The sequence below is a fragment of the Lathamus discolor genome, chromosome 6 (assembly GCF_037157495.1).
Source record: "Lathamus discolor isolate bLatDis1 chromosome 6, bLatDis1.hap1, whole genome shotgun sequence".
Lineage (NCBI taxonomy): Eukaryota > Metazoa > Chordata > Aves > Psittaciformes > Psittacidae > Lathamus > Lathamus discolor.
In genome coordinates, this window is record NC_088889.1 from 45,285,275 (window position 1) to 45,312,600 (window position 27,326).

The following is a 27,326-nucleotide window of genomic DNA, read 5'->3' on the forward strand; positions in this document are numbered from 1 at the left end:
AGTAACAATCAGTGCTCTCAGTACCTGATTATTTTCATGTTTACGGATTCGCTTTTAACGCTAAACTTAGAATTATAAACCTAAACACAGACCTAATAATAAGGTATATGAATGCAAAATTATACTTCCCAAATATCTGAAATATGCCAATTTACCTGAAAATAAAAATTGAACTATTCTGTGTTTCATAAATACTAATGGGCCTTTATCATGAGTAGATATTAGGCGGCACTCACATAGATAAGAAACACACATTTTTGATTTGAACAGGTGCCACTCAATTGCATTTTTAAATATCAGTGTAAGAAGGATTTGGTACCTCTTGTTACCTCTCAAATACTAAGCATAAGAAAGCTGACAAATGGATTATGATACTGTACCTGGGAAATCAGATAAAAACCAGCGCACTCTTGCTCGAATACTTTAATTCTAAGATCTTGCTTTCACTGCTAGATTGTTTGTTTTCAAATATTTCACTTAATCTGACGTGCTTCCTTTGTGAGGCATATTTTTTAATGAAGATTAAGAAAGATGGTAAGAATTCAATTCAATATTATAAAGCAAAATTCATTATATAGTCTTACATTGACAAGACTCCCACTTCTCTACAGCAAGACATCATGCCTACAGTTTTCTTTTCCTGAATTAGCAGGTTTACCCATGATGGAGCAGGCTCCTGGTAGAACTGCAGCCACTGGAGAGGAGACCATGCATGAGCAAGTTACCTGACAGGAACAACCAAGCTGCTCCACGGGCAACCCATGCTGGAGCATTTTGCTCCTGAAGGACTGTAGTACCCCATGTGAAAGACCCACACCGTAGCAGTTCATGAAGGACTGCAGCCCATGAAACTGACCCAGGCTGGAGCAAGGAAAAAGCATAAAGAGAAGGAAGCAGGAGAGACACAGTGCTATGAACTGACCACAACCCCTATTCTCTCCTCTGCTCAGTGGGGAGAATTTAAAAGATTCAGGAACAAAGAGTAAAGTCAGGCCTGGGAAGAATGAGGTGGGGAGAGAAGGTAGTTTTAGTTTTGTCTTTTTCTAACTATCAAACTCTTTTTTTTTTTTCAATTGGCAATAAATTTTCCCAAGTTGAGTCAGGCTTGCTCATGACAGTAATCAGTAAGCCATCACCCTGTTCTTATCTTGACCTACAAGATTTTTCACCTTATTTTCTCCCCCTTCCATTCTGAGAACAGGACGTGATAGAGGCTTGGTGGGCACCTGGCTTCCAGCCAAGGTTAATCCATCACCCCTGTTTTGGTGGCAAAAGTAATCTTCAATTTCTTCTTCAGAAACTCTACCTATGAAAGACGTCTTGAAGGACTTCAGGAATTTAAGGACCTTGAAAATGCTGACATGTTTTAACCTCTGAACAAATACATTTAAGCTTCAAAAATTGTATGAGGATGTATACCAGAACTATGGATATCTAAACATTTGGAAACTATGCTATTTAACATGATTACAATGTCTCTTTTGATTCTGTGCATATGAGAAGCAAGAATAAAGAGTAGAAAATAAATAAAAGCTTGCAATATATGAAAAAAATTACAAAATACTTTCTTTTAGAAATTCATAAACTAATAGATTTCACATGAATGGCTCCTCAAAGGATATGTCTTTATGACACGAGTATTTTAAGAGCTAAGCAGGACTAATCAAGCCAGAGACATACAATTCCAGTGCAGTTACTCAATTTCCATTACTGAAACGTATATTTAGAACTAGCTGAGTAACTCTTTAACAGTCTGCTGTGTCATATTTATTATTAAGTATGCACTGATGTATATATTTGTCTTTTCCTGTAGTTTTGGTGAATTTATCTTTAACTTTTATTATTATTTGGAGTGTCATCAGTAGAAATACAGACAACTCAGCCAGACCACCACTTTTTTAGGTTTTCCGAGCTGGTTGGTTGGTTATTAAACCACTGATAGCCAGAAATATATTTAGCACATATTGTAAGATATTCCTACCTAAACTTGTATTTGGTTGATCCCAAACAAAGAGTACAAGGTACTTTTTCTAAGTGTTCCTCAAATTCTATGCAACAAAAAAAAAAACAACCAACAAAAAAAAATAGTATCTCTCTCCACTCCACCAATCAAGAATTTCTAATGAGATGTTGTATCTATGCTACGAGAGCTTTGAAAAGGAACATAGGGAAATTATGCACCCAATTACAATAAACTCCCAGATTTAATCTGTAACATAAGCAGCCCCAAAATAAATAGGAAGAATGCAAATAATCAGCCAAACACATTCAAGTGCAAAAACTGATAGAAGTATATTTAGTCTGTCAGTTAAAATCTATCTTTCTGAAGTATACTTTTTGTAATATAAATGCTGAATAGGCCACACAGCTGGCAATGGGTAGTATTACTTTAATGACAAATTTTCACAAAATTCTGCCTCTGACACCTACTGGAACTAATAAGAATTTGTTGATTCAACAGAAATCATATCAGGCTTTAAACACAAAATTGAATTGTGCTCTAGCAATGATTTCACAGTATTTTCATTTTTGCTAGAAGAGACTGATTGTATCTGGGGGCCTATTAGGAAGTTTTGTCCTTCATCCCCAGGTTTACCTGTGATAAGATGTACCCAAGCATCATAAAGGTTTTACTCTAACTTCCCGTTTAACTCTCCAATGCCTACTATTCAGCAGGTCGGCTCAAAACCTATGGCTTCTACCTAGCACCCAGCTCCCCTCAGAGAATCTTCAAGATTCTCATCTGGCACGTACATTCATAATTCCATCCATGAACTTAAAGATTCTACATTGTTACCTTCCGAAGTTTCTTTTTGCTGAAGAATTTTGTAGCTTTCCTGCAAGGAGGTATCTCTAGACTCAAATTATCTAGTTTTTTAGTTTACTCCAAGAACATACCTCTCAGTCAACTGGTAGTTCAGCAGACATCAGCCAGCATAGCTGCCACCCCTTTTACCAGTTTGTCTATTGCTCTTCTTCTCCCAAATGTATGCAATGAAATGAAACTAACAGCTCTTAGTTCTCTGTTCCTCATATGGGCAGATCCCAGTCTTGCAGAAAAATTAAACAAAAGATCTTTACCATGAAAGCCTTAATCATGTCTATATGCCCCATAATCTTGACCTTCCCTAAAATAATTGTGTATCACCAACTCATTATTACTGGTCTGTTTACTAGGCTAAGAAAAGGAACAGCAGTCAAAACATCTCACTCAAAGCAAACAGGCATAGCTATGTAACAAACTAGAGTCTGTTTGCATCAAGACACAAATATTTCCCATATCCCACTCCACAGATTTTTAGCAATTTATGTCAAAGGAATAAACTACTCAGTGTAAATGAGATGGATCCATGCAAAGTTTGTATTTAAAATAGTCTCTAAAATCACAGAAAAATGTTTATCATTATAATTTTAAGCTGCTAAACTTAAAACACACACACAGAGTTAACAGAACCCACAGGCTACTGATGTGGCATTTTATCAAATGTAGCTGTAATGAAAGATAAATATTGCAGGCAATTCGCACTTCATGAAAGGATAAAAGTGTCAGTGTGTAGGTACCAGTTTTACTGCAGGCCATAATCAGCAAGTAAACGAAAGTGCAAATGTCTAAAAAGTTTATAGCCCTCTATGAAGGCCTCGTCTTGTCAGGTATTGATTTAGGTTTTCAGAGGACTTTGCCAGTGTTAGACAAAGTGAGTGTTTGTGAACTTGGAGGACATGTTTTACCTCTGCCAACAAAAGTTGCCTCAAACTAAATGTGAATGTGTTCCCATTGCTTTAATATGAGGAGTTGGAAGAAACTGTTTCTTACACAACTATTTTCTTCTTAAATAGAGGGCAGTCCAGAGTGAATGTTTCGTATTCTCCACCTTCTCCGCAAACATGGACTCCGTATTTCTCAGAAAGCTAACAAAAAGGGAAAATTACATACGTAAGTATTACAATTAAAGCAGTCTATTAAGTAAATTTTCTTGAAAATTTCAGTGTGCACTTTCTAAAAGACTACCCATTACAAGGCTGAAAAAAACCCACATATCATACAGAGGGTTACCGATTTCTTCATATTTGTATTACAATGGTCTAAAAATTACCAATGTTCTCTTTTAAGTAGAACTGCCAATGTAAATTCAGATGAATGAATTCCTAGTTCCTCCTCCTCAGTGGTCATTACAGGCTGTTCAGATTCCTATATTTGCCTATCTTTCTTTAGCATAGATAGTTCATTTCTGTGAGAAACATATACTGTAAATCATCACAAGAAGTAGCACTTCACATAGTAGCTGTCCTGGGTTTACCAGGAGCCGTTTTGCTCCTTCTTAGTAACTGGTGCAAGCTCTGTGTTTTGACTTCCAGCCTGGGCAGAGAGCTGATAACACCGGTTGTTTTTAATTGTTGTTAAGTAATGTTTATTCTGGCCAAGGACTCTGTGAGTCTCATGCTCTGCTGGGGAAGAGGGAGGCCGGGAGGAAGCAGAGACAGGACACCTGACCCAAACTAGCCAAAGAGGTATTCCATACCACAGCACGTCATGCCCGGAGAGGGAACTGGGAGTTACCCGGAAGGGGCAGGCTCTCTCTCTTCGGGGGGGTCGAACTCATTTGGCGGTGGTATCGTATTCTCTTGTTATTTTCTCTTATCAATATTATAACTGGTGGTAGCAGCAGTGATTTGTGTTACACCTTAGTTACTGGGCTGTTCTTATCTCAACCCGTGGGAGTTACATTCTCCTGATTTTCCTCCCCATCCCTCCGGGAGTGGGGAGGGTCGGGGGGGGGGGGGGTGAGTGGACGACCTGTGTGGATTGGTTTAAACCACGACAGTTCTTTTTGGCGCCCAACGTAGGGCACGAAGGGTTGAGATAACGACAGATCTGACCGGATTAATAGTCGCTCATCACAATGCTGATTTATTGGCTCTCAAAGCTGTTCCTCTGGGTCTCACAGGTTCAGAACTCTGTACATTACATACAGCCGGTATTTGCTGTGGTATTGTTTTTCAAGTGTGGGGCTTGGGCTAAGGTTTTTGTCTCATTGTACTTTATTATAATGACTTGCAATACAATAGAATCATTGATCATGAAACTGATTGGTCTTATGCTCCCAGTGTGGTCACCACCTTTATACTTTGGGAGGTATATAATACAGGTCCTTAGCAATTTCACATCTTTTATTCCTTCTCGGGTGGTCAACCTGTGAAGGAGACATTCTTTTACCCTCCTAGCCCCCCTCTCAGACCAGCTACAGCATCATTTGAGAGTTTTGAAGTTCTTGAATGGCCTTTTAATATTGTTGAGACCTGTTTCCTGATTGTGATGGGGATTTCCATGTTGGCCCGCATACGGAGTGTGTTTTGCCCACAACCATCTCGTCTGATTTCAAGAGTTAAGCAGAGTCAGGTTTGGGCCTTGTCTGGGGTTAAACAACGATATAGGAGGACCAAGAGATTTTCCCCAGGGCTGGACAGCCATGAGTGGCAGGGTGTGTGGGATAGCATGGGCAAGTATCTAGGTCAGTGGGCTCCTCCAGTACTTTGGAATTTCACCACCAAACAAGTGCAAAATCCGGAAGAATTAGCAAAACACTTAAATGAGGTGTGTGGTCAGTCTGGCCATACCAGAGACGGACAAATCACGGCAACGTGCTGGGGCTTGGCCTATGCTTACAGGGCTTTGTTCAACACTATCCAGCACCTTCAAAAGGAAAAAAATGCCCCTGCATCTGAGGGCAAAGCAACAGTCAGTGCAGCTACTCCAGCTCCAAGTACAGCAGCTACACCACCCCCAGCGATGAGTACAGTCGCTACCCAAACTCTGGCTGCAACAGACAGCACGGCTACCCCAGCTCCAAGTACAGCAGCTACACCACCCTCAGCGACAAGTACAGTAGCTACCCAAACTTTGGCTGCAACAGACAGCACGGCTACCCCAGCTCCAAGCACAGCAGCTACACCACCCTCAGCAACAAGTACAGTAGCTACCCAAACTTTGGCTGCAACAGACAGCACGGCTACCCCAGCTCCAAGCACAGCAGCTACACCACCCCCAGCGACAAGTACAGTTGCTATTCAAACTACAGTGAAAATCACTGTAGCTAAACCAGAGGATCAATTTGTACCAATATCGGTTGCCCCTGTACGCAAGAGAAAAAGCAAAAAGGAGGCAAGAAGGGTGAAGCAAGATGAAGAAACAATGTATTCACCACCTGGTCCAGAATCTGAGGAGGAGTCATCATCGCATGATGACGAAGAAGAAGAAGAGGTGACTTCTCGACCTCGGACCTCAACTGAGCTACGGAATATGCGAAAAGATTTTACCCGTCAGCCAGGGGAGCACATCATCACCTGGTTGCTCCGATGCTGGGACAATGGAGCCGTTGGTTTGTGCGGCTGTGCGGACGGTTTGCAAGATGGCGGATGACGACGACGACAACAACAGCGTCTGCCAGATGGCTGCTGAAACTGCAAGCTTGGAAGAGCAGTTGCAAGGATGGGGAGGCCTGGCAGATTGACTATATCACACTCCCACCAACCCGCCAAGGCAAGCATCATGTGCTTATCATGGTGGAAGCAACCACCGGATGGCTGGAAACATGCGCTGTGCCCCACACCACTGCCCGGAACACTATCCTGGGCCTTGAGAAACAGATTTTGTGGCGACACGGCACCCCAGAGAGAATTGAGTCAGACAAAAGAGCCTCAACTCAGGGCAGTAAGAGCCACTGAGGGAGCCTCAAACCCTCGACAGGACCTGCCCAGGAGCCGGCAGCTCAGCTGATGCGAGCAGGGACTCACATTGAGCGGAGCCAGGAGGAGCGGCAGCAGCCCTGAGTGGGTAAAAACCTGCCTCAGGGAGCGTGGGGTGATCAGGAGCGCGGGTCACCAGGGCGGGTCGAGGCAGTTTGCAAGGGCAAACAGGGCAGGTCGAGGCACTTCACTCAGGCAGGCGAGCGGGATGGTGAGCACTCGCCTTACGACCAGGGCCCGGCCTGGGAGCTCTGCTCTGGCTGCCCCGGCGGTGCCAGCGTAGGCACCCAGACAGAGCAGATGAGGGGATGCTGCAGTGCAGAACTCGGGGTGTAGAGGGTGCCTGCACTGGTCTGGTGAGGGAAGGGTGCACGATGGGCAGGGCTGCACGCGGTGCTCCCTGGTGGAGGCCCCCCTGCAGCAGGGGCTGAGCTGCGGGACGCTGTCAATGGGCTGCAAGATGTCAGGGAAGCTGAGAGGAAGCAGGGCTGCTTGCTCCAGGCTCAAACCGTGCAGGGGCCTCAAGAGTCCCCTGTAGCTCATGGAGGGAAGGAGGCCGTTAACCCAGGAAGCTGGGAAATAGTAACAAAAAAAAAACCAACAAAAAAAAGGAGGAAGAGGACAATTAAAAGCAAGGAGTTTCCTCCTAAATCTGTTGTTCCCACCCAGAACTGCTTTGCAGTTCTGCAGGGGGCTGATGAGGAAACACACTCGCACCAGAAACAACTGGCTGGTGCACTTGTAAAGAAGATCTCTACTGGTGCTGCCAGGAAAAAGCAGTGGGTCGTAGTAGTAGGGGACTCTAGTTTGAAAGGAACAGAGGCACCCATCTGTCGGCCTGACCCAGTCTCAAGGGAGGTGTGCTGCCTACCAGGGGCACGGATCAGGGATGCTGAAGAGGCTTCCTGCTCTAGTAAGTCCCACTGACTATTACCCACTTCTAGTGATCCATGTGGGTGCTAGGGATATAGATAGCAGTAGCCTGGAGAACATAAAGAAGTACTACAGAGCCCTGGGAGAGGTGGTTAGGGGCTCTGGAGCTCAGACTGTCTTTTCATCAATTCTCCAGGATAAAGAGGAGGGCCTTAAAAAGGCTAGGATGACTGGCCAGGTTAATAAATGGTTAGAAGGGTGGTGTCATAGTCAGGGGTTTGGGTATCTAGAACATGGGACACAATTTAGGCCAGGTGTACTGGGGGCTACTGGAGCTGGTCTGATGAAGAAGGGGAAGAGCAGTTTTGGTAGGAGGCTTGCCAGACTGGTCAAGGATGCTTTAAACTAGATGTGTTGAGGGAGGGGGGCATCATTCCATCCCAACACACCCAGTCAGTTGCCAGCACCTATAATAAATGCTCGGAGCAATGTAGAGATATTCCAGCTGCTCCAGCCAATGAGCCGGCTTCATTTGGAGCTCGGCTCAGATGCCTCTATACAAACACCCATAGCATGGGGAACAAACAAGAGGAATTAGAGATGTGTGCACGTCTACAGGGGTATGATATAATAGGCATCACAGAAACATGGTGGGATGGCTCCTGTGACTGGAGTGTTGGAATGGAAGGTTACAGGCTCTTTAGAAAAGACAGGCCTGGCAGGCGGGGAGGGGGAGTTGCCCTTTATGTTAGGGATAGGCTGGAGAGTATGGAACTCTGTCTGGGGACAGGTGAGCAGTCGACAGAGAGTTTGTGGGTCAGGGTTAAAGGGAAAACAGCCGTGGGAGACATTACTGTGGGGATCTGTTACAGACTGCCTGATCAAGGAGAACCTGTGGATGAAGCACTCTACAGACAGATAGGAAAAGCCTCACGCTCGCAGGCCCTTGTTCTCATGGGGGGCTTCAACTACCCTGATATCTGGTGCAGGGATGGTACGGCCCACCAGAAGCAATGCAAGGAGGTTCCTCGGTTGTGTGGAAGACAACTTCCTTCTGCAAGTAATAGAGGAGCTGACACAGAGAGGTGCCATGCTTGAACTCATGCTCACCAACAGGGAAGGGCTGGTTGGAAATGTGATGCTCCAGGGCAGCCTTGGTTGCAGCAATCATGAGATGGTTGAATTCGAGATCCTCAGGACAGCGAGAAGAGCGTGCAGCAAGCTCACTGCCCTGGACTTCGGGAGAGCAGACTTTGGCCCCTTCAGGAACCTGCTTAGTGAGTGTCCTGGGTTTACCAGGAGCCGGTTTGCTCCTTCTTAGTAACTGGTGCAAGCTCTGTGTTTTGACTTCCAGTCTGGGCAGAGAGCTGATAATACCGATTGTTTTTAATTGTTGCTAAGTAATGTTTATTCTGGCCAAGGACTCTGTGAGTCTCATGCTCTGCTGGGGACGAGGGAGGCCGGGAGGAAGCAGAGACAGGACACCTGACCCAAACTAGCCAAAGAGGTATTCCATACCATAGCACGTCATGCCCGGAGGGGGAACTGGAAGTTACCCGGAAGGGGCAGGCTCTGGCGCTTCGGGGGGGTCGAACTCGTTCGGCGGTGGTATCGTATTCTCTTGTTATTTTCTCTTATCAATATTATCATTTGTGGTAGCAGTAGTGGTTTGTGTTATACCTTAGTTACTGGGCTGTTCTTATCTCAACCCGTGGGAGTTACATTCTCCTGATTTTCCTCCCCATCCCTCCGGGAGTGGGGAGGGTCGGGGGGGGTGAGCGGACGACCTGTGTGGATTGGTTTAAACCACGACAGTGAGGTTCCATGGGATATAGCTGTAGAGGGTAGGGGGGCCCAAGACTCTTGGCTGATATTCAAGGATCACCTGCTACAACCTCAGAAGTGCTGCATCCCAACTAGAAGGAAGTGCAGCAGGAGGGCCAGAAGACATCTTTGGATGGATAAGGAGCTGCTAAGGAAACTTCGAGGGTAAAAAAAGAGGCTTATAGAAGGTGGAAGGTGGCCTGGGACGAATAAAGGAATGCTGTCCAGGAAGCTAAGGCCCAGATAGAATTAAACTTGGCTATGGATGTGAAAGATAACAGGATGGGATTCTATGGGTACATAGTGAATAAAAGACAGACAAAGGACAATGTAGGTCCCCGCCGGAAGCTATCAGAAGAACTGTCTGCCCTGGATTTGGAGAAGGCTGAGGCTCTGACTGACTTCTTTGCCTCAGACTTAACCGGCAAAGGCTCTGACCACACCACCCAAGTCTTGGAAAGCAGACACAAGGACTGTGAGAATGAAGACCTTAGGCCCACTGTAGGAGAGGATCAGGTTCAAGACCAAAATAAGAACCTGAATGTGCACAAGTCCATGGGACCTGATGAAATCTGTCCACATGTCCTGAAGAAGCTGGCAAACGAAGTTGCTAAGCCCCTGTCCATCATATTTGGAAAATCATGACAATCAGGTGAAGTTCCCGATGACTAGAAAAAAGGAAATATAACACCCATTTTCAAGAAGGGGAAAACAGATGACCCAGGGAATTACACACCAGTCAGTCTCACCTCTGTGCCTGGCAAAATCTTGGAGCACATTCTCCTGGAATGCAAGCTAAGGCACATGAAAAACAACAAGGTGCTTGGTTTCAGCATGGCTTCACAAAAGGGAAATCCTGCCTGACCAATTTAGTGGCCTTCTATGATGGAGCTACAGAACTGATGGACAGGGGCAGAGCAGCAGACATGATCTACCTGGACTTGTGCAAAGCATTCAACACTGTCCCACATGACACCCTTGTCTCCAATTTAAATTGGAGAGACATCAATTTGATAGGTGGACCACTCAGTGGATAAAGAACTGGCTGGATGACTGCATGCAAAGAGTTGTGGTCAATGGCTCAATGTCTGGCTGGAGACCCGTAACGAGTAGTGTCCCTCACGGATCGGTGTTGGAACCAGTCTTGTTCAACATCTTTGTCAGTGATAGGGACAGTGGGATTGAGTGCACCCTCAGTAAGTTTGCCGAAGACACCAAGCTGTGTGGTTTGGTTGATATGCTGGAGGGAAGGGATGCCATCCAGAGGGACCTTGACACACTTGTGAGGTGTGCTGATGCCAACCTTCTGAAATTTAACCATGCCAAGTGCAAGGTCCTACACATGGGTAAGAGCAATCCCAGTCACAGCTACAGGTTGGGCAAAGAAGAGATTGAGAGCAGCCCTGTGGAGAAGGCCTTGGGGGTGCTGGTCAATGAGAAAATGAACATGAGCCGGCAGCATGTGCTCGCAACCTAGCAAGCCAACCGTATACTGGGATGCATCAAAAGGAGCGTGACCAGCAGGCCAAAGGAGGTGATCCTGCCCCTCTACTCTGCTCTTGTGAGACCTCACCTGGAGTATTGTGGGCAATATAAAAAGGAAATGGAACTGTTGGATCAAGTCCAGAGGAGGGCCACGACGATGATGGGGGGACTGGAGCACCTCCCATCTGAAGACAGGCTGAGAAAGTTGGGGCTCTTCAGCCTGGAGAAGAGAAGGGTACATGGAGACCTCATAGCAGCCTTCCAGTACCTGAAGGTGGCCCAATAGGATGCTGAGGAGGGACTCTTCATTAGGGACTGCAGTGACAGGACAAGGGGTAACATTTTAAAACTTAAACGGGGGAAGTTTAGATTGGATATAAGGAGGAAGTTCTTTACTGTAAGGGTGGTGAGGCACTGCAGTGGGTTGCCCAAGGACGTTGTGAATGCTCCATCCCTGGCGGTGTTCAAGGCCAGGTTGGACAGTCTTGGGTGAGATGGTTTAGTGTGAGGTGTCCCTGCCCACGGCAGGGGGTTGGAACTAGATGATCTTAAGGTCCTTTCCCACCCTAACTATTCTATGATTCTACGATTCTGCTTTAGGAAGTTCACAAGAAGCTGAACTGCAGTCCTTAGCTCCACTTCAAACACCAATGTTACTACTGGGAATATTTATTAAACCTCATACGCTTTTCCTTAGAGGAATAGATACCAACTTGCGGTGCTTATGCAGTCAAAGCAGCAATGCATTTCTCCAGAACATGTAGGAGATGGTAAGAAAAAGTCCATCTGTGGGCTAGGAAATTATTCCGAATTTGTTGTTTGTGTATTTTTAGGCAGTCATTCAACTGGGATATTTATACATTGGAGATTCTATCTTTTATACGGTTACCAGCAGATTTGTGTAGCAAGTCTATCTGACATATTCCAACGATACTGTATTTTTATTGTTGAAGCTGAATGTGTAGTTTGTGTTAAAGATCACTTTAAATTTTTTTTATTTTACAACTTCAAAGTGTTTACTTTTAATCAAATGCTTATTAAAAAATTACAGTCCTGACACAAAAGAGAAGCCTATCTGTCAACAGTGGCAAAAAGGTTTTTATAGGACAAAAACATCAAGAATAATTAATGTTGATGCAACAAGAATAGACAACCTACAAGACAGTTAGTCAAAACTTTTTATTCTTCCTCTTGTAGCTTCCACTGAAAAAAAAAACCCAAAACAAACAACTCCCACCCAAAAAAAACCCCAAAACCCCCAACCTAAATAAAACTATTAAAAAAAAAAAAAAAGATAAAATCAGAAAATATCTTTGTAACTGTAACCTCACTATTCCACAGTGAATACAAGCAGTGACTGTTTACAAGTCACTTTCAAAATTGGTAGCTCTGCTTGTAAACATCAGTGCCTAGAATAATTATTGGCAATTAACATCGAATACAAAAAAGATATGTGACTATTTCCTATGTTTCTTGCAGGAAATCCTCACTTTCAATGTAACTGGTTTCAAGATTATTCTTGACACCAATTATACAAGGTGCTAACAGATTTTCAGTTCCCCCTACTGTCAACAGGAACAGAGGATATTCAGCAGCTCAGAGAAAGATACTTAACATTCACTTAAGTCAGCAATATTTTAAAATTTCAATGATATCACAACTTTGCCTTTTAGTCACTTAGAATATTAACATTTCTTGAAGAGCAATTAGTTTTTTTGCAAGTTGAATGCTATATTCATAACAATACAAGAGCTTAAACCCTAATCTAAATTTTACATTTGCCAAATCTACCTTCTAGTTCAGATGAGCCAGAAAACAGCATATTCAGAAATTAAACTCAACTAAAAATGGAAGTCTAATTCAAAATCCAAAAGAAATAAGATGAATCTTCTAGACAACACAAAATCAAACTTAAATACACAGTGAGACACAAGGTACACAGAGATAATCAACCCAAACATTACCTGAAGAACAGCCTCTTCCAACAGGAATGAAATACAAGGATTAAAGCTGAATTTGGCATTTAAGCTTAGTAATCAAAGATAAAAGATATGAATTCAACTGCTTCCTACTGTCAGTGAAGACCTTTGTTCCCAGACAGAAACTGTAACACTTAGTGAATTATCTACAATTACATGAACATTCCTTACATAAAGAAGTACTTATCAACTTCAAAGGCAAGCGTACAAATGACTACATGTTTTCTTATTGTCTATTAGTGGAGACAGAAGTACAGACAAATATAAAATCATATAGTGTTTAGGGTTGGAAAGGACCTTAAGATCATCCAGTTCCAACCCCCCTGCCATAGCAAGGAACGCCTCACAACAGACCATGTTGCCCAAGGCTTTATCCAACCTGGCCTTGAACACTGGAGCATTTACCATTTCCTTGGACAACCTCCAAGTTGCACCTTCCAGTGCCTCACCACCCTCATAGTAAAGACCTTCTTCCTTATACTATAACCACAATATGCATTTGCCATTCTATAAATAAAATCTCAGAATATGAGCAGCCCTTGAGATACGGTAAATTGCCAATAATGCTTTTGGTGTAAAAAGCTAGGGCTCCAGGCATATAAGAAACAGTGGGACATGAGAGCAATTGTAGTTTAGCAAGTATGTAGCAACTGTTCATCAACAATTTATTAGACACCTATTATTTAGAAAAAAGCAGCAATTTAAGAAGCTTTCTTGCCACAATGCCAATGCCCTCAGCCAGTAAAATTAATACCTGAAAAATGTCTGGGTTGCAGGTCATCATTGTACTCATAAGTTCAACCTTCTGTATGTAAAGTCATAAAAAAATTGCAAAACTAAATTAACTTTTTCCCACTCAATACTCCTCCATCATTTTTGCTGCTACAGCAGCAAAACCACCTCTCCTTTATATTAATAACTATCATTTTTATTGTACACAAACTGAAGTAAATCTGAAGTCTGAAAATACATTTTTCCAAAGTCAAATAATTCAGTGGATGAAATTAGTGTTTACTTGTGGTCGGTTTGGGTTTGTTGAGGGGTTTTTTGGCTTGTTTGTTTCGGGTTTTCTTGGTGGGGTTTTTTGTTTTAGTTTGTTTTTTTCCAGTTACCGATGACATGCCTCCTGTAATGCCTTGACAAGAAATTTTTTTCTGACAGTGGTTACTTCATTCTTATTTTCTGTATGTCCAGAACACAAATTACAGAAGTTATTTTTTATTTTATAGCCTGTTCCTTCATGTAAGCTTTTAGTACAAAAAGTAGTAAATAAAGTCCTAATTCCTGATCTGTAGTATCAGACAAGTGAACTTTATAAACACGTGCTAAAATGCAAAGCAGGATATTTCCCTATCAATCCAAAATGACAACATTTCATGTATGTTGTGGTCCAATGTAAAAAACTCTCTTTTACTCAATATTGGTATTTTTTTTTGGCACTGAGCTTATGAAGATATTAACTGATTTTCAACAAAACTGAAGAACACATAGAACACTACACAACTAATTTTAAACAGAACTGCAAAGATTCTCATAAACTTGCATACCACACTAGGAAACACAATGTAATGAAAAACTCTGCACTAGTTGAATAAACAACTATGTAAAGTAACATTAGATGTCAATGGAGAACCCCAAAGAGAATCCCACAAGAATAGGGCAAAAAATATAAATCTAAAAAAATTCCAAGGATTTTGTTGTGCAATTTGAAATTACTGGTTAGATAATATAACACAAATCAAAGATACAAGAGTATATACAGTTCTTGTAGTTTTGGTGATGTGTAATGTTAATAATGAATTTATTATGATGTTTGCTTTGGTATTGCCAGAATATTAAATCTTTCCTCTCCTCCTTACTGAAATCTACTAATTCCTTGCTTGCACATTCTGTTTACCAGAACGTCTGATGATAAAGACTTCACTGTTTTCCAAAAGAGTATTTTTCATGTCATAAACCTAAGCATTTCTATTCTGTTTATAGTTATTGATTTGGTTTTATTAGGTTTTAAAGTCAACTAAGTATCCAGCTAAAACTATTTATTTGTACTGACTTTGATTTTCACAGCATGCCTATGCACAAGAAACAGCTACATAAACAATAAGTTGGCAGTCTCCCCTACAGTGGCCTGATAACCAGTTCCAAGCAGGTAAAAATGCCCTACTAGTTCTAAAGCTACGCAGTCATTGGTCCATTTATTGTTGTATGAATACAAGATAAAACCTGCAAATGTGCCTTCAAGAAGTACTAAACCATGACAACAATGATTTCAGTGAAACCAGGTAAGTAAGAATTACTTCACTTGAGCTGTCACATACCAGAAAGAACACATTTTCTCCAAAATACCAAGGTAATTTTTTATTTTTATTATTTTTTTAATGCATGATGGTGAAACCAAATGGAGACGTATACTTCTTTAGCCTTATTTTAATTATGGCCTCTTAACATAACTAAAATTGCAACACTTGCTGCTATAGTTTTAAAGAAAATCAAGACTACAGATTTAAGTGAGTAGCTACCCATCTGCAGCCCCACTGAAGCTGCAGCCTGAATTTGTTAACAGAATCTTTCTGCAAATACAGGAACTGTACTTTCCTCCTTTTAGCTTATTTAACTAGTCACACATAAATATTAATTCATCCAAATGTGACTAACCAGTATGAAACTGCTATTACAGTAAATTGATGCTTCTGTTAAATATGTTACACAGTAAAATGCTTATTTTTCATGATTATAAAGTTTTATCCTTCTCTAGCTGATAGTTATTAAAATTCTAAAGGAATGGCTCTGACAAACAGAAACATTGCTTAAGTGATCTGCAGCAACAAATTCCACGAAGAGCATTTAAATGTTGATGGCATTCTTAAACTATGTATTATTTACTCATGACTCCAAAAACCTTCCAAACAACCTTTGTGCGAATTTACAATCAGCAGCCATTTCTACAGTACACACAGAACTTGACTTCACATGTCAGTAAATCTGTTTCTCCATAGTAAGGTTACTCTTTTGCGCTACACAGAATGCCAGCATCAGAGCAGGCATATGATGCAATCATGGGGTGCAGTGAGTCCAGCATGTTCAGGCAATGCAATGCCTATGTACCAGTTAAGCTCCTGGAAGCAATCTAACCATGTTCACGAGTGGTGAACTGAAACTTGCAAACTCTGGTGCTCAGTGGTGAGAAGTGGTGAACAGTCAAGCCAAACAGCCATGTTAATACAGCTTCCAATTGAAAGTTAGTTTAGTGTTTAATGAGATTATATCACCTAATCCAAAAGTTTACTGATGCCTGAAGTGCCAAACCCATTCCCTGTTCCTTCCTTTTCCTGTAGAAAACCAGTGTATTTTCAGAACAGATAAATCCTCTCTCTTCTAACTATTCTTGGATCTTACTGATATCCCTAAATTTAGCAACCATTTACTGTTTTAAGTGCACGTTTATTAAAACCACGAGATGATACAAAGAAATATTTTATATAAAATTAATATTAACTTATTTTTGTTTACTTGATGTCACTGCCACAGTTTTTTTACCCGTACCACAAGCATTTAGGAAGATATTTACTCCCCTACTTTCCTTTCCTTTTTCTGGAGCAGGAAATAATACCTCTCCTTCCATTCCCTGGTATTCTTAAACCTTTGGTGCAGTTGAGATTATCTGAAGATCTAAGTGAAGCAAGACTTACAAAAGGGGATAATGAAGTGGATTTTTCACATCAACTAGTTGATACGGCACGGGGGAAGGATTTCTTGGGCAGATTCTCCAGCTCTGAGGCAGAAGCAGCAAACCTCAAGTAAGAGCAGGCCAACAACAATCTCTTCAAGTAAGACTATTTGAATGTTATGGACCTCTGTTCTTCCTCTTCAACTTTGCCAAGTAACAATTATCTATCCTCATCTCTCCAGCCACATAAATGACTATTAAAATAAAGTTAAACTCATTACTTTTCAATTGCCCATATTACTTTTCAATTGCAACTTTACCTGTATGAGGCTCCTTTAAGTAATACTCACTTCCAAAAGATGAGGCACCATTTGATCCAGAGTTTTTCCTAGGTGCTTATCTGGATCTAAACCTGGAAAATAAAAACAAACAAAAACCAAAGTGTCAACACATTTTTTTAAAGTACTATTAGAATACCAATAAGGACTTTTTTCTTTTTTTCTCCATAGGAAAACAAAAAAACAAAAAAACAAACCCAAAAACCACACACAAACAAACAAACAAAAACACACTTCATCAGAACTTTTCCTTATCCCTTCTGGGCAACTGGTTTCCTGTTTGTGGAAAAATAAGGCCTATTACCTTTCCACTGCATATCAACTATTGTTTTCCTTTCTTAGATATTTCACTAACCAGTTGTCGTGGTTTAAACCCAACCACAAACCTCGTCCACTCACTCTCCCCACTTCTTGCCCTCCCCCTGCTCCTGGAGGGACGGAGAGGAGAATCGAAAAGAATGCAACTCCCACGGGTTGAGATAAGAACAGCCCAGTAACTAAGGTATAACACAAATCACTGCTGCTACCACCAATAATAACAGTGCTAAAGGAAATAACAAGAGGAAAGAATACAACACCTCAACACCAGCCGACCGATAACTCGCCCCACTCCCCCCAGCCGAGCACCGACCGATACCTCGTCCAACCCTGCAGTCCCTCTAGCCCTTCTGGGTCACTCCCAGTTACCTCCTGGGCATGACGTGCTGTGGTATGGAATACCTCTTTGGCTAGTTTGGGTCAGGTGTCCTGTCTCGGCTTCCTCCCGGCCTCCCCTCCTCCCTGGCAGAGCATGAGGCTCAGAAAGTCCTTGGCCAGACCAAACATTCGAGCAGCAACTGAAAACATCGGCGTTATCACCACTGTTCCAAGGCCAAAAGATCAAAACACAGCACTGTACTATCTCCTAAGAAGGAGAAAAATGACTGCTGCTGCTCAACCCAGGACACCAGTGAAGTAAACATGTATGTTCATGGTAATAAAAATACTACACAGAAATATACCTCTCAGTCAGAAGTTACCTTTGTAAATACCTACTGAATTAAAATGCAAGTTAATTTTCATATAGTTCCTGGAAATTACTGGAAGTGTCACAGATTGTATCCCATAATAAAAACTTTTTTGCTCAATTATATTCTCTGTGTGTGTGACCCACAGAAAAAAGGTAAGAATTCAAAAGGGTGAAGACATACAGAAAACTCAGACTTACAGAATGTCTTGTCCTTTCTGATCTATCACAAGATAGTCTGTATGATGTCGACATTGTGATTCATTCTTCTGGGTAAAAAAGTATGCCCTACTAACATTTGATAATTCCTCTAACTTGCCCTTCTGTGTTCCCGTTTCACCTTTTTTACTTCTGCCAACTCATGGCTGTTAAATGGTCACTTCTCAGGAATAAATCAAATAATTGGCATAAATTAGTACTTGGATAAAAAACATGCAGTAACAACTGTTTCAAGAGCTGACATCACCTTCAACCAAATAAATATCCTAGTTGAAATCAGACACTGGGTGGTCAAAGGGTCTTAAGATACCAAGTAGATGAGAAAAAACAAATGATGACTTCTGAAAGTGAAGGAACACTGGAAAAATTTCAGTGATCACATTTTGTACTACTCTCAATTCTTGTGGTTTGGGGTGGTGTTTTTTTTGCTCTGATTCCAATACTTTTCTGTTTTTTCCTACTCTATTGCTTTATACAATAATGGGTACCATTAAAGAGCTGCCACCAGAATGATTCCATTTAGAAGCAATTTCTAAAGTATGTACCTTGCAAAGCACTTTAGATCATTGATGATGAAAGCTGTTATATAAATGTATGGTACACTATTACAGAAATTCGTTGCTGAGTTCAAATGATATGCCTTTTAATTTTTACAATGATTGTCTTGGTATATTTAAATTCCTGTGAAACTAAAACAAGTTAGAGTGAATAAGATCTCAAAACATTAAGAAAGTGTTTAAATATTTCATTAAAGCACATTAAAAATTCTCTTACTATCTAGGGAAATACTTTAAAAATTATTAATTATTAAAGTGAAAGAGGACTGAGTTTTTTTCCTCCTTCTATTCTTTTTTGGTATTGGTTTATTGCTCTTTATTAGCAGACTAAAATATATGTTGCTAGATATAAGGGATACGTTACAACCGTGGGAAGGGAAAAAGCTGTCAGAAACAGACACACTAACGTGCTATTTCTTCCACAACTTTTGATATTAATAATGATGTACCTACTGTTCTGTTCCCTAATGAACACAAAATAATAATTTAAAAAATATTATAAAAATAATATACAAAATACAAATAACTGCCTATGCATACATTATGGCTAAACTCTTCAGTAATATTGCACCTACATGAAAATCTGAGAATACAATATACCCTTTCTGTTTCTCAGTAGAATTCTGTTTTTTGACAGCTTGTCTTCTTTTGAAAAATATTATTTCCGTTAGTTTCCAACAGATTTGTATGGTCAATGAATAGAGACTCTGCTAAATAGATACTTTCATAAACAACCAGTACAACCTGTAATTTGCAGAACCAGTAATCCGTATCTCAAATCTTTAATGCCATGCATGTATAGATGAAAGTGTATGTCTACTGCTACTATTAGTGTAATAAAGTATCTATAACTATACCTACAAAACAGTTAATATGAATCTATACTTCTATTTTGTACATTTTTCTTTAAACCCATGAGTACATTGATTCAGGTTCTTAAAATGACTTAGACTAAAACCAAAAACAATGTATTGTCAACTCTTAGTACATTCCATTTAACCACATCCTCCAGATTTTTCCTAGATGTGAAGAAAGCTGGATGGGTGGATAAATCAACAACAAGGTCCAAAGGCCTGGATGACTCTATGTAGAATTAAGAAATTAATTAGGAAGGGAACTATAATTTGCAGCACTGACATCTATTTTACTTAACTTGCATGTATCAATGGAACCAATTACAATTCAATTAAAATATTCACTTTTATTACTTTACTGACTGACCTTGAAGTTAATGTCTGTTTTATTTAATTGCATCATCTGTGAATAAATGTTAACTGTAGAATGTTATGCCCCATTATGTTCAGTGCATTTTTTAACTCCCCAACTGAGCTACATCAGTCAATTTATTATGTGCTGTCAAAAGAGCAAGCGGGGCTTTGTTTCTTTAAGACAGACCAGTACATGATGACTGAAACATTTCAAAAGGTTTGATAATGCTGCTTTTAACAGTGATCAGTAAAATAAATTGTGCTCTCACCTCCAGTTTTGTGGCCTAGTTTTACTGTACAATCATAAGTGATAGCACAAATGGCATAATCACTTCCAAACAATTTTTGCGCCATCCAAAATTCCTGATAAACCCACTGACAGGAGCAGATATTCTTTCCTGCAGTTACCCTCTGGGTTGCAGAGCCCTCGTACGCACAGCCAGAAGACATGTGCTGTAGAGAACTCTAGCAATATCAAAAGAGATTCAGGACTTTGTCAGGGCTTTGTTCTGTAGTGAAAAAGATGCACCAAAGAACATAACTAAAAGGCATTTCACTAGTGTTGAGTTACGCAAAAGAAAATTATATTTAATGGTTCACTTCATACACATGTATTAGTGTAGCATAAAGCCCTCACCTGAGGGGTAACTACCTGATATTACTTGCATTTATCAAGACCATTAGAAAATCAAGTTCCATTTTCATGGAATGGCATTCAGCTAATAAAATCCACATTCTAAAGCTTCATCTTACTAACAAAAACATGCCTTATACATGTTTAAAATTTTAAAATAAGTCGTGATTTTTAAGAAAGTATTTTATTATAAAAATTTCTGGGTTCACCCCTTAGTAAAATACTGCATAAATGAAAAGAAACCATAGCTACTGGCTTTAAGGGTGGTACATAAAGTACTTCTGAAAGCCACACTTAAAGTTTTCTTCCTTCCTTCCTTCGCCTGACTTGAGAAGTATTGTTGAGAAGATTAGTATCCTTATACCACCATTATGACAGTCAGCGACTGAGGCTTAACTTCTGATGATGGAAGACAGTATAAAGCAAATAAGGTTTCTGGGAAGATCCCAATTAGCTGTTTACCAAAAGCAGAACTATTTAGATCTTTAAGTAAGAAAAGAGGCAATGAAAGGTTAAAGTTTTTTGGTACCAAATCTAGTCTCTTTTCAATCTCTTTTTTCAGGAAGAAAATGCCATAAGGAGATGATGGGACTTCTAAGGTACAGAAATTCAGAAATTTTGAGGGAACACATAAGAGTATAAAGGAGAGATGCAACCACCCATCTTAGAATGGGAACAGAGAAAGCACGACTATTTCTGAAGGTAAAATCCTCTACTTTACTTAGAAAGAAAAACATACACATCACTGATTTTCATGAAGCAGGATCAAACACTATTTCTTAAATTATGCAGAATCAAAAAGTATGTTTCTAATCGCCCACGAAAGCCTGTACACAAAAGGATCAGTTGGTAAAGGAGGTTTAATCTGCAGGAGCACAGGAATGTCAGATACTCTTCACGATGTAGAAGTATGCCTACCACAGAGACATTAATGCAGTGTAAATCCACACCTTAAAAAAGCCTTAAAGCAACCTATTCTTGGTGTCATATTTAGCTTTCATTTCTATGAAGAGCTAGGAAGTGAACTTCTTGTCTGTTAGCATAACTTGACAGGTTCATAGTTGATTCTTAACTTTCACACATGAAAGGCTGTGTAACAATGGTGAACTCATCCAATTCCTTAAATTTCCTATTCCAAAACATAAAGTAAAACCTGCTTAATTTTCATATAAAAATGAAGGAAAGTGCAAGACATAGGGGTTATTGCTCCACCCCTAAAAGATTTGAGGTGAATATCCTCCCAATTTATTGCATAAAAGAGCTAAATTTATGCAACATGATAATGAGCCTACTTTTTTGTTTGTTTGTTTGTTTGTATGAGGTAACTTATCCATGTGGGAACTGTACAGGGGTGGAATCTGAAGGTAAAGTAACTCTTTTCAAGATAATTGGTAAAGTTATAAAACATTAATCCTGAAGCAGTTGCAGTATGTTTCTTTAGGATCACAGTTTATCTTCTTCCTCGGAACTGCATCAAATATTTTCTAAACTAGGTTAGTCTGTTGTCGTCAAATTTTAGAATACTACGAGGTAAAAGGCTCTAAAACTATTCATATCAGCAATGTTATCTGTAATCTTTTGTGATTATTTTTTTTTTAAACACCAATGTTATTTGTGTTCTAGTTACACCTAGGATTCAAAGCAACTTAGCTCCGCCCTTTCAGGAACAGAAACCTCAGTAAGTCTTTGAAGAAATTTGGTATTGTTTCATCAAACAAGGCAATATTTTCACACAGATCCTTATGTTCATGGCTTAAAAAGATTGTGGAATTGCTTAACAAACAGCATTAAACTGATTTTAATAAAATTCAAGACTATACAGCAAATGGTTCAGCTAACTGAAAATACTGCCTCAGTCATCCTCCTCTCAGGACTTTCAATAGACTTCGGAGACTTAAAAGTTTTGCAGGTTTGGTTCATATAGACACGTATGTAGGGCTTTCACAACATAGATCTGTTTTCAGGGGTTTTAACTTGGGTTTACTGAAATATTTTGAGTAGAATTACTTTAGAGCATGATTTATTTATTAATCTATTTAATTAGAAAAGTTCAACCATTCCAGCATCATTACTGATAAAAAAATTTTACTGTTATGTCCCTGTTACAGAATTCTGGTATTTTCACACTTTGAAGAGTCCTAGTGCTATTAAGTTTTGAAGAAAAGAATTGAAATTGATTCAGTAATAGAGAATGAGGCCTGCTGCAAGTGCTAAAATCTGTGTCACTCACTATATTTATCTGCATTCAAACAAGTTATAAAAAAGTCATGTCCCCAAAAGGATCAACTGAGATTTCTTACAGGGGAGTTTGGTAGCTCACCTGCAAAAGGGTAAAAACCAGAGTGGAAATAAAGAATGAAATTAGGACAGGAAGTCTCCTAAAACTTCAACTCAAAGAGACCCAGAAAGCAAGCATTCAGGTCTAACTGGTTATCTGTTCTACACTACACAGATATGCCTTTAAAAGTTTGAGTTTATGCTGTTTCAGCACAGAAGTCTGTATAGTGAATATGCATCCAGAACTTAAATCTTATCAAGCATCTAATAATATTCTACAATTAACAAGACACCACTTCTACTTCTTGATTTTTCATTCTGTTATTTCTGGTTTTGATGTCTCTTACTAAGCAATTTTTCTTCCATTACTTTCCAGCTCAAAGTTCTCTAACTATTCTTCTGTCTCTTTCACTAGAATCTTTACTTCCTTTCCTCCTTCATTTTAAAAGCCTGAAAGTCCAATCTTAGCCCGATGCATCCATTTCACTTTTCCTTTAGATGATCTGATCTTCCCAAACTGCAAAACAATCTTTCTACTTCTAAGCCATCCCTCTCCAATTTTGTCTGACATCTCCTTAAGAAGCAGTGCATTCAAGAACTTTCAACTACTTTTCTGTATTCGTGCATATTCACTTTCCCACTCTTCCTTCTAAGTTCTCTCATTAGTTACTACTGAAAATATCAAGGATCTTAAGGTCCTTTCCAACCCTAACTATTCTATGATTCTACGATTTTCCAAGAACACTGTTCCCTTCCACTGCACAGATTATGTGCACAGATTATGTGCTTACACAACCACCAATTTTACTTCAGGATATGATCTGACATTACAGCCAACCCAACTGAGTGGTAAGCTTTGTACTGAAAGTTTTCTTCTCCATATGGCCATGGCAACAACACAGCAAGTTCCCAGCACATACAAAAAAGCGGTGCTTCTCTGCTGATTCACCCAGCTACAGCTACACGATCACAGGACCTGTTATGGGGCAGAAGTAGAGACTTGTGGTTTGGAAGAGTCAGATAGAAGGGGGAAGGAAAAATTGCATCAAAGAAGTTGATCTATCTGTAATACTAAATTACACCCTCAGGTGTTTAACCAGGAACTGTGTGGTGCTAGTTTGGTGGGGTTTTTTTAAATGTACTACTTTATATGTAAATATTGCTTACATGAAAATTAATGGGAGTCTGACTATCAATTTCAGTCAGTCAGGATTTCACTTATGTACACTACTGGCATGAAAATAAAAAAAATCTTGCAGATACCTAGGTAGTTAGGTTTAAATAATAAAGAAAAACTCCAGGTACCAATTTCATTATACTGAGAAGCAACATTCTAAGTTAACAGCTCATATACAAAAGCATTGCCAAAACTACCAGCTTTTCAGAGAATTCCATGTATAGCAGGAGTATACCAATCTTCTTGACCTTGTGAGGCAAGCATAAGGATCTTCTCACAGCAAAAGAAACTCAAGTATACTTACTTCAGACAGCTCATTTTAGAGAAGGAACTTCAGGATTTGTTGACAGACAAGAAATGGCAATAGCTCCCTAAGGTCTCATTACTCCGTTTTTGGAGGGAAATAGCCTGGGTAAGCAATTAGGACCCACACCATCTCAAAATTTAGGCTTTCACAGACCTTTTGATTTCAACTCTACCCATGACTGAACATGCACATTGTCTGGAATCATTCATTGTAGCTGGACCTACAAAACACAGATGTGGCAACAGCAACAAAACGCCACTTCAGATGTAGGCTGAGAACGCCAAGTTAATCAGTCCTGATACAAAGTTCAGCTTTTTTTATTGTCCAACAGCTGAACAGCCTCATGGTTATAATTTCTCCTGTGGTCCAAAGAACAGCTGGAAGTTAGAAATATAATTAAACATGAAAGAGTTTTTTTTTATTTCAAATTAGTATTTCTGTTGCCTGATATGATAATTATAATGTTTTTCTCAAGTATTAAATTCAGTAACAAATCATTAAGTTGCTATAATCAAACCGGGAAGAAGCTGCAATGTATGAAGTAAATAATGCATATTAATACCCTGAAAGATAGAAATTTGAGTTTATATTCTGATTTTGACTGACGCATTGAAGAAGTAATTCACCCTCTCCCCTTCCCCCCATTATTTTCCCATGCTAACAATGTGCACTTATAAAAACCTACTGGAGGTGAATGTTACTCTTAAAAGCTCAAGAACTAGAGTCACTGAGGACAAAATGCTTTAACTGCATAACATAAAACCAATTTCAACTATGTTTTCTTTTATATGAGAACTGAAGTTTGTCATATTTTATAAGGTATATCGGCTGGCGCTTTAGTGCTAATTCTTAACAAGATTTAGGTATAGTTAACTATATAAGTACACTAAATAGAACTCAGTGCTCAGTTTTACTGAGGTCCATACTGTGAGGAACCCAAAGATTGCTTCCAAATGTAACCTTCCTCCTCTCACTCCTACCTGAGTATTACACCTTGTGCTGCAGTGGATGAAATATGCGTTGTAACAGCAGTACAAGTAAGACCAGTAAATTAAGTTACCAGATGAAAAGTGGAATCTGTTAAATGCATACTTTGCAAGTTAATTAGTATTTTAATCTATAAAAGGTGTTCAGAGGCCAAGGATATAAAAACCACATTACTGTGTTATATTACACCATCTCTGTCATATTACACAGTGCTATGATACAAGTCGCACATGAGCAATGATATTACTGTAATTTCAGCCATGCACGTGTTAAAAACAATCAGTAACTGCTTCTATTTTAAGTATTATTGAGTAACGTTCCTGTGATTTTCTGGAATTTCCACTGAAGAGGGGTATATTTCAAATATAAAAGTATTATTCATCATACAGACATCTTAAGCAACAAGAAAATGACACTGAAGATAACTATGCATAAGCAGCTTGTTCTCTTTTTTTTTTTAATAGCTCAGGTTTGCTGCTAGATCACGGAATGTTTTTCCATCACCATGAAAGCCTCTGAAATCCACTGAAGGAAAGCAAGCAGATTTACTTATAGATCAACAAAAGGCATGTGAAGAAGGCTTGCTAACAATACTTCTGTGGGTAAAGTGAGAGAAATTGGTATCTCATCTGGAAAAGCACACTTCTCTGAGATAGAAAACTCTTGCCACTGGCAAAGTTTATGGTATTAATGTGTAATGGTGAATTTAGGAGAAATTTACTAAACTAATGCTCATTTACTTTCATAATTATGTGTTTTCTACATAAAATTACAGGCTTTTACCTTGTCAATACTGGCACTGAGTTAATGGAAAACAGTACAAGGTGGGTGTAGAAGTATGCCAGTGCTGATGAATGTCAGGCTCAGGTTACAGATTTGCTTCTTGCATTAACATCTGTACAATGTACTATCTAATGCGTTAGTCTTCGGACTCTTAAATCTGCTATTTTAAATATTTTCATTGCAGTTTAGCTTTGATTATTAACCTAAGAGGCAAAAAGTTAAACTGTATCTTATCTTCCTTGCCACTTGATATGTTAAACAGCCTTCATACCTTAAATCCACTTTAATAAGGCATGCAATTATTAAAGCATTACAGAATGGCCCCAGAGCACAAAAGCTCCATTAAATTTGCTTACATCTAATTACGTCTGCCTGAGGCAGGTGAGAAATTGACTCTGATAAGATCTTTCTTTTACCTATAGCCAAAAAATAAAAAGGAAAAAAACCACCCCAAACCTTGGAGTGATTTTCTATCTAATTGCTATCTACAAGTATTTATGGTATTCGCTCCTTCAATGAATAGCCCACAAAGAACTCTTTATGCACTAACCAGTGCATTTTAAGTTTTTTTAAGACTGTAGAATACAAAAGACAAGCTTATCTTGCTTCAGGCATAAGACAGGTCATCAATGATGTCTACTTGTGAAATAGTTTTATCTATTATTTAAATCATACATTTTCTTTAAAAAATAATTCTGATGTGAAAAAGCATGTTATATGTTCTTTGTGGACTTATTTTTTCGTCATGTCAGCATAAGCAATGAAAGCATTTTATTTTATGGAAAAATAACATGAATATTAAAATGTACTTTACACAGCCTGAAAACTATTCCTTTATTTATTTATTTATTTTCAGTTCAAAATAAGGAAAAAAGTGCTTTATAGTAGAAAACAGCATTCGACTCCTCTGTATTTATAACTGGCCTTCCAATATTCAGGAAAATGCTATTAAATTACATTGCTTGTTACCTACAAGTGAATGAGGGAATGTAGTATTTCTAATCATTCTAGTCTCACTAGCAGCCCTAGCAGATCCTAGAGAACAGTACAGCAAGACCTTCACAGGGATAATGTAAAAACTAGTTAGAAAGTATACCAGCTAAAGAGGAACAAATAAATAAAAAATAAATAAATAAACGTGGGAAAAAAACATCAGTGAATTCATCCAGTCTAAAGGGATTATAATTCAATACTTTGTTAATATTTAAGGAGAAATTACTTTGTTATAAAGCATTCCTTAAAGAAGATGGACACTAGGAAT

General features: G+C 39.5%; 1 protein-coding gene and 1 long non-coding RNA gene across 11 annotated transcripts in view; one reads left to right on the forward strand and one right to left on the reverse strand.

The window, feature by feature from the left end:
• Window positions 1-27,326, reverse strand: part of DPH6 (diphthamine biosynthesis 6) — a 220,532-nt gene that overhangs the window by 142,172 nt on the left and 51,034 nt on the right. For all 9 annotated transcript variants that reach the window (XM_065686551.1, XM_065686552.1, XM_065686549.1 and 6 more), the window contains exons 6-7: window positions 16,923-16,984; window positions 3,815-3,909 (exon numbers count right to left, since the gene is read on the reverse strand). In XM_065686551.1, coding sequence (XP_065542623.1) covers window positions 3,815-3,909; window positions 16,923-16,984 — 157 coding nt within the window. The remainder of the gene's footprint in view (window positions 1-3,814; window positions 3,910-16,922; window positions 16,985-27,326) is intronic.
• LOC136017869 (uncharacterized) lies at window positions 4,557-26,911 on the forward strand. Of its 2 annotated transcripts, none has more exons than XR_010614122.1 (5): window positions 4,557-4,610; window positions 14,973-15,054; window positions 21,097-21,236; window positions 22,158-22,212; window positions 25,747-26,910. It is a non-coding gene; the product is annotated as an uncharacterized LOC136017869 (long non-coding RNA). The 2 variants fall into 2 exon arrangements; XR_010614123.1 differs by lacking the exon at window positions 4,557-4,610 and adding an exon at window positions 11,537-11,696 and having other exon boundaries at window positions 25,747-26,911.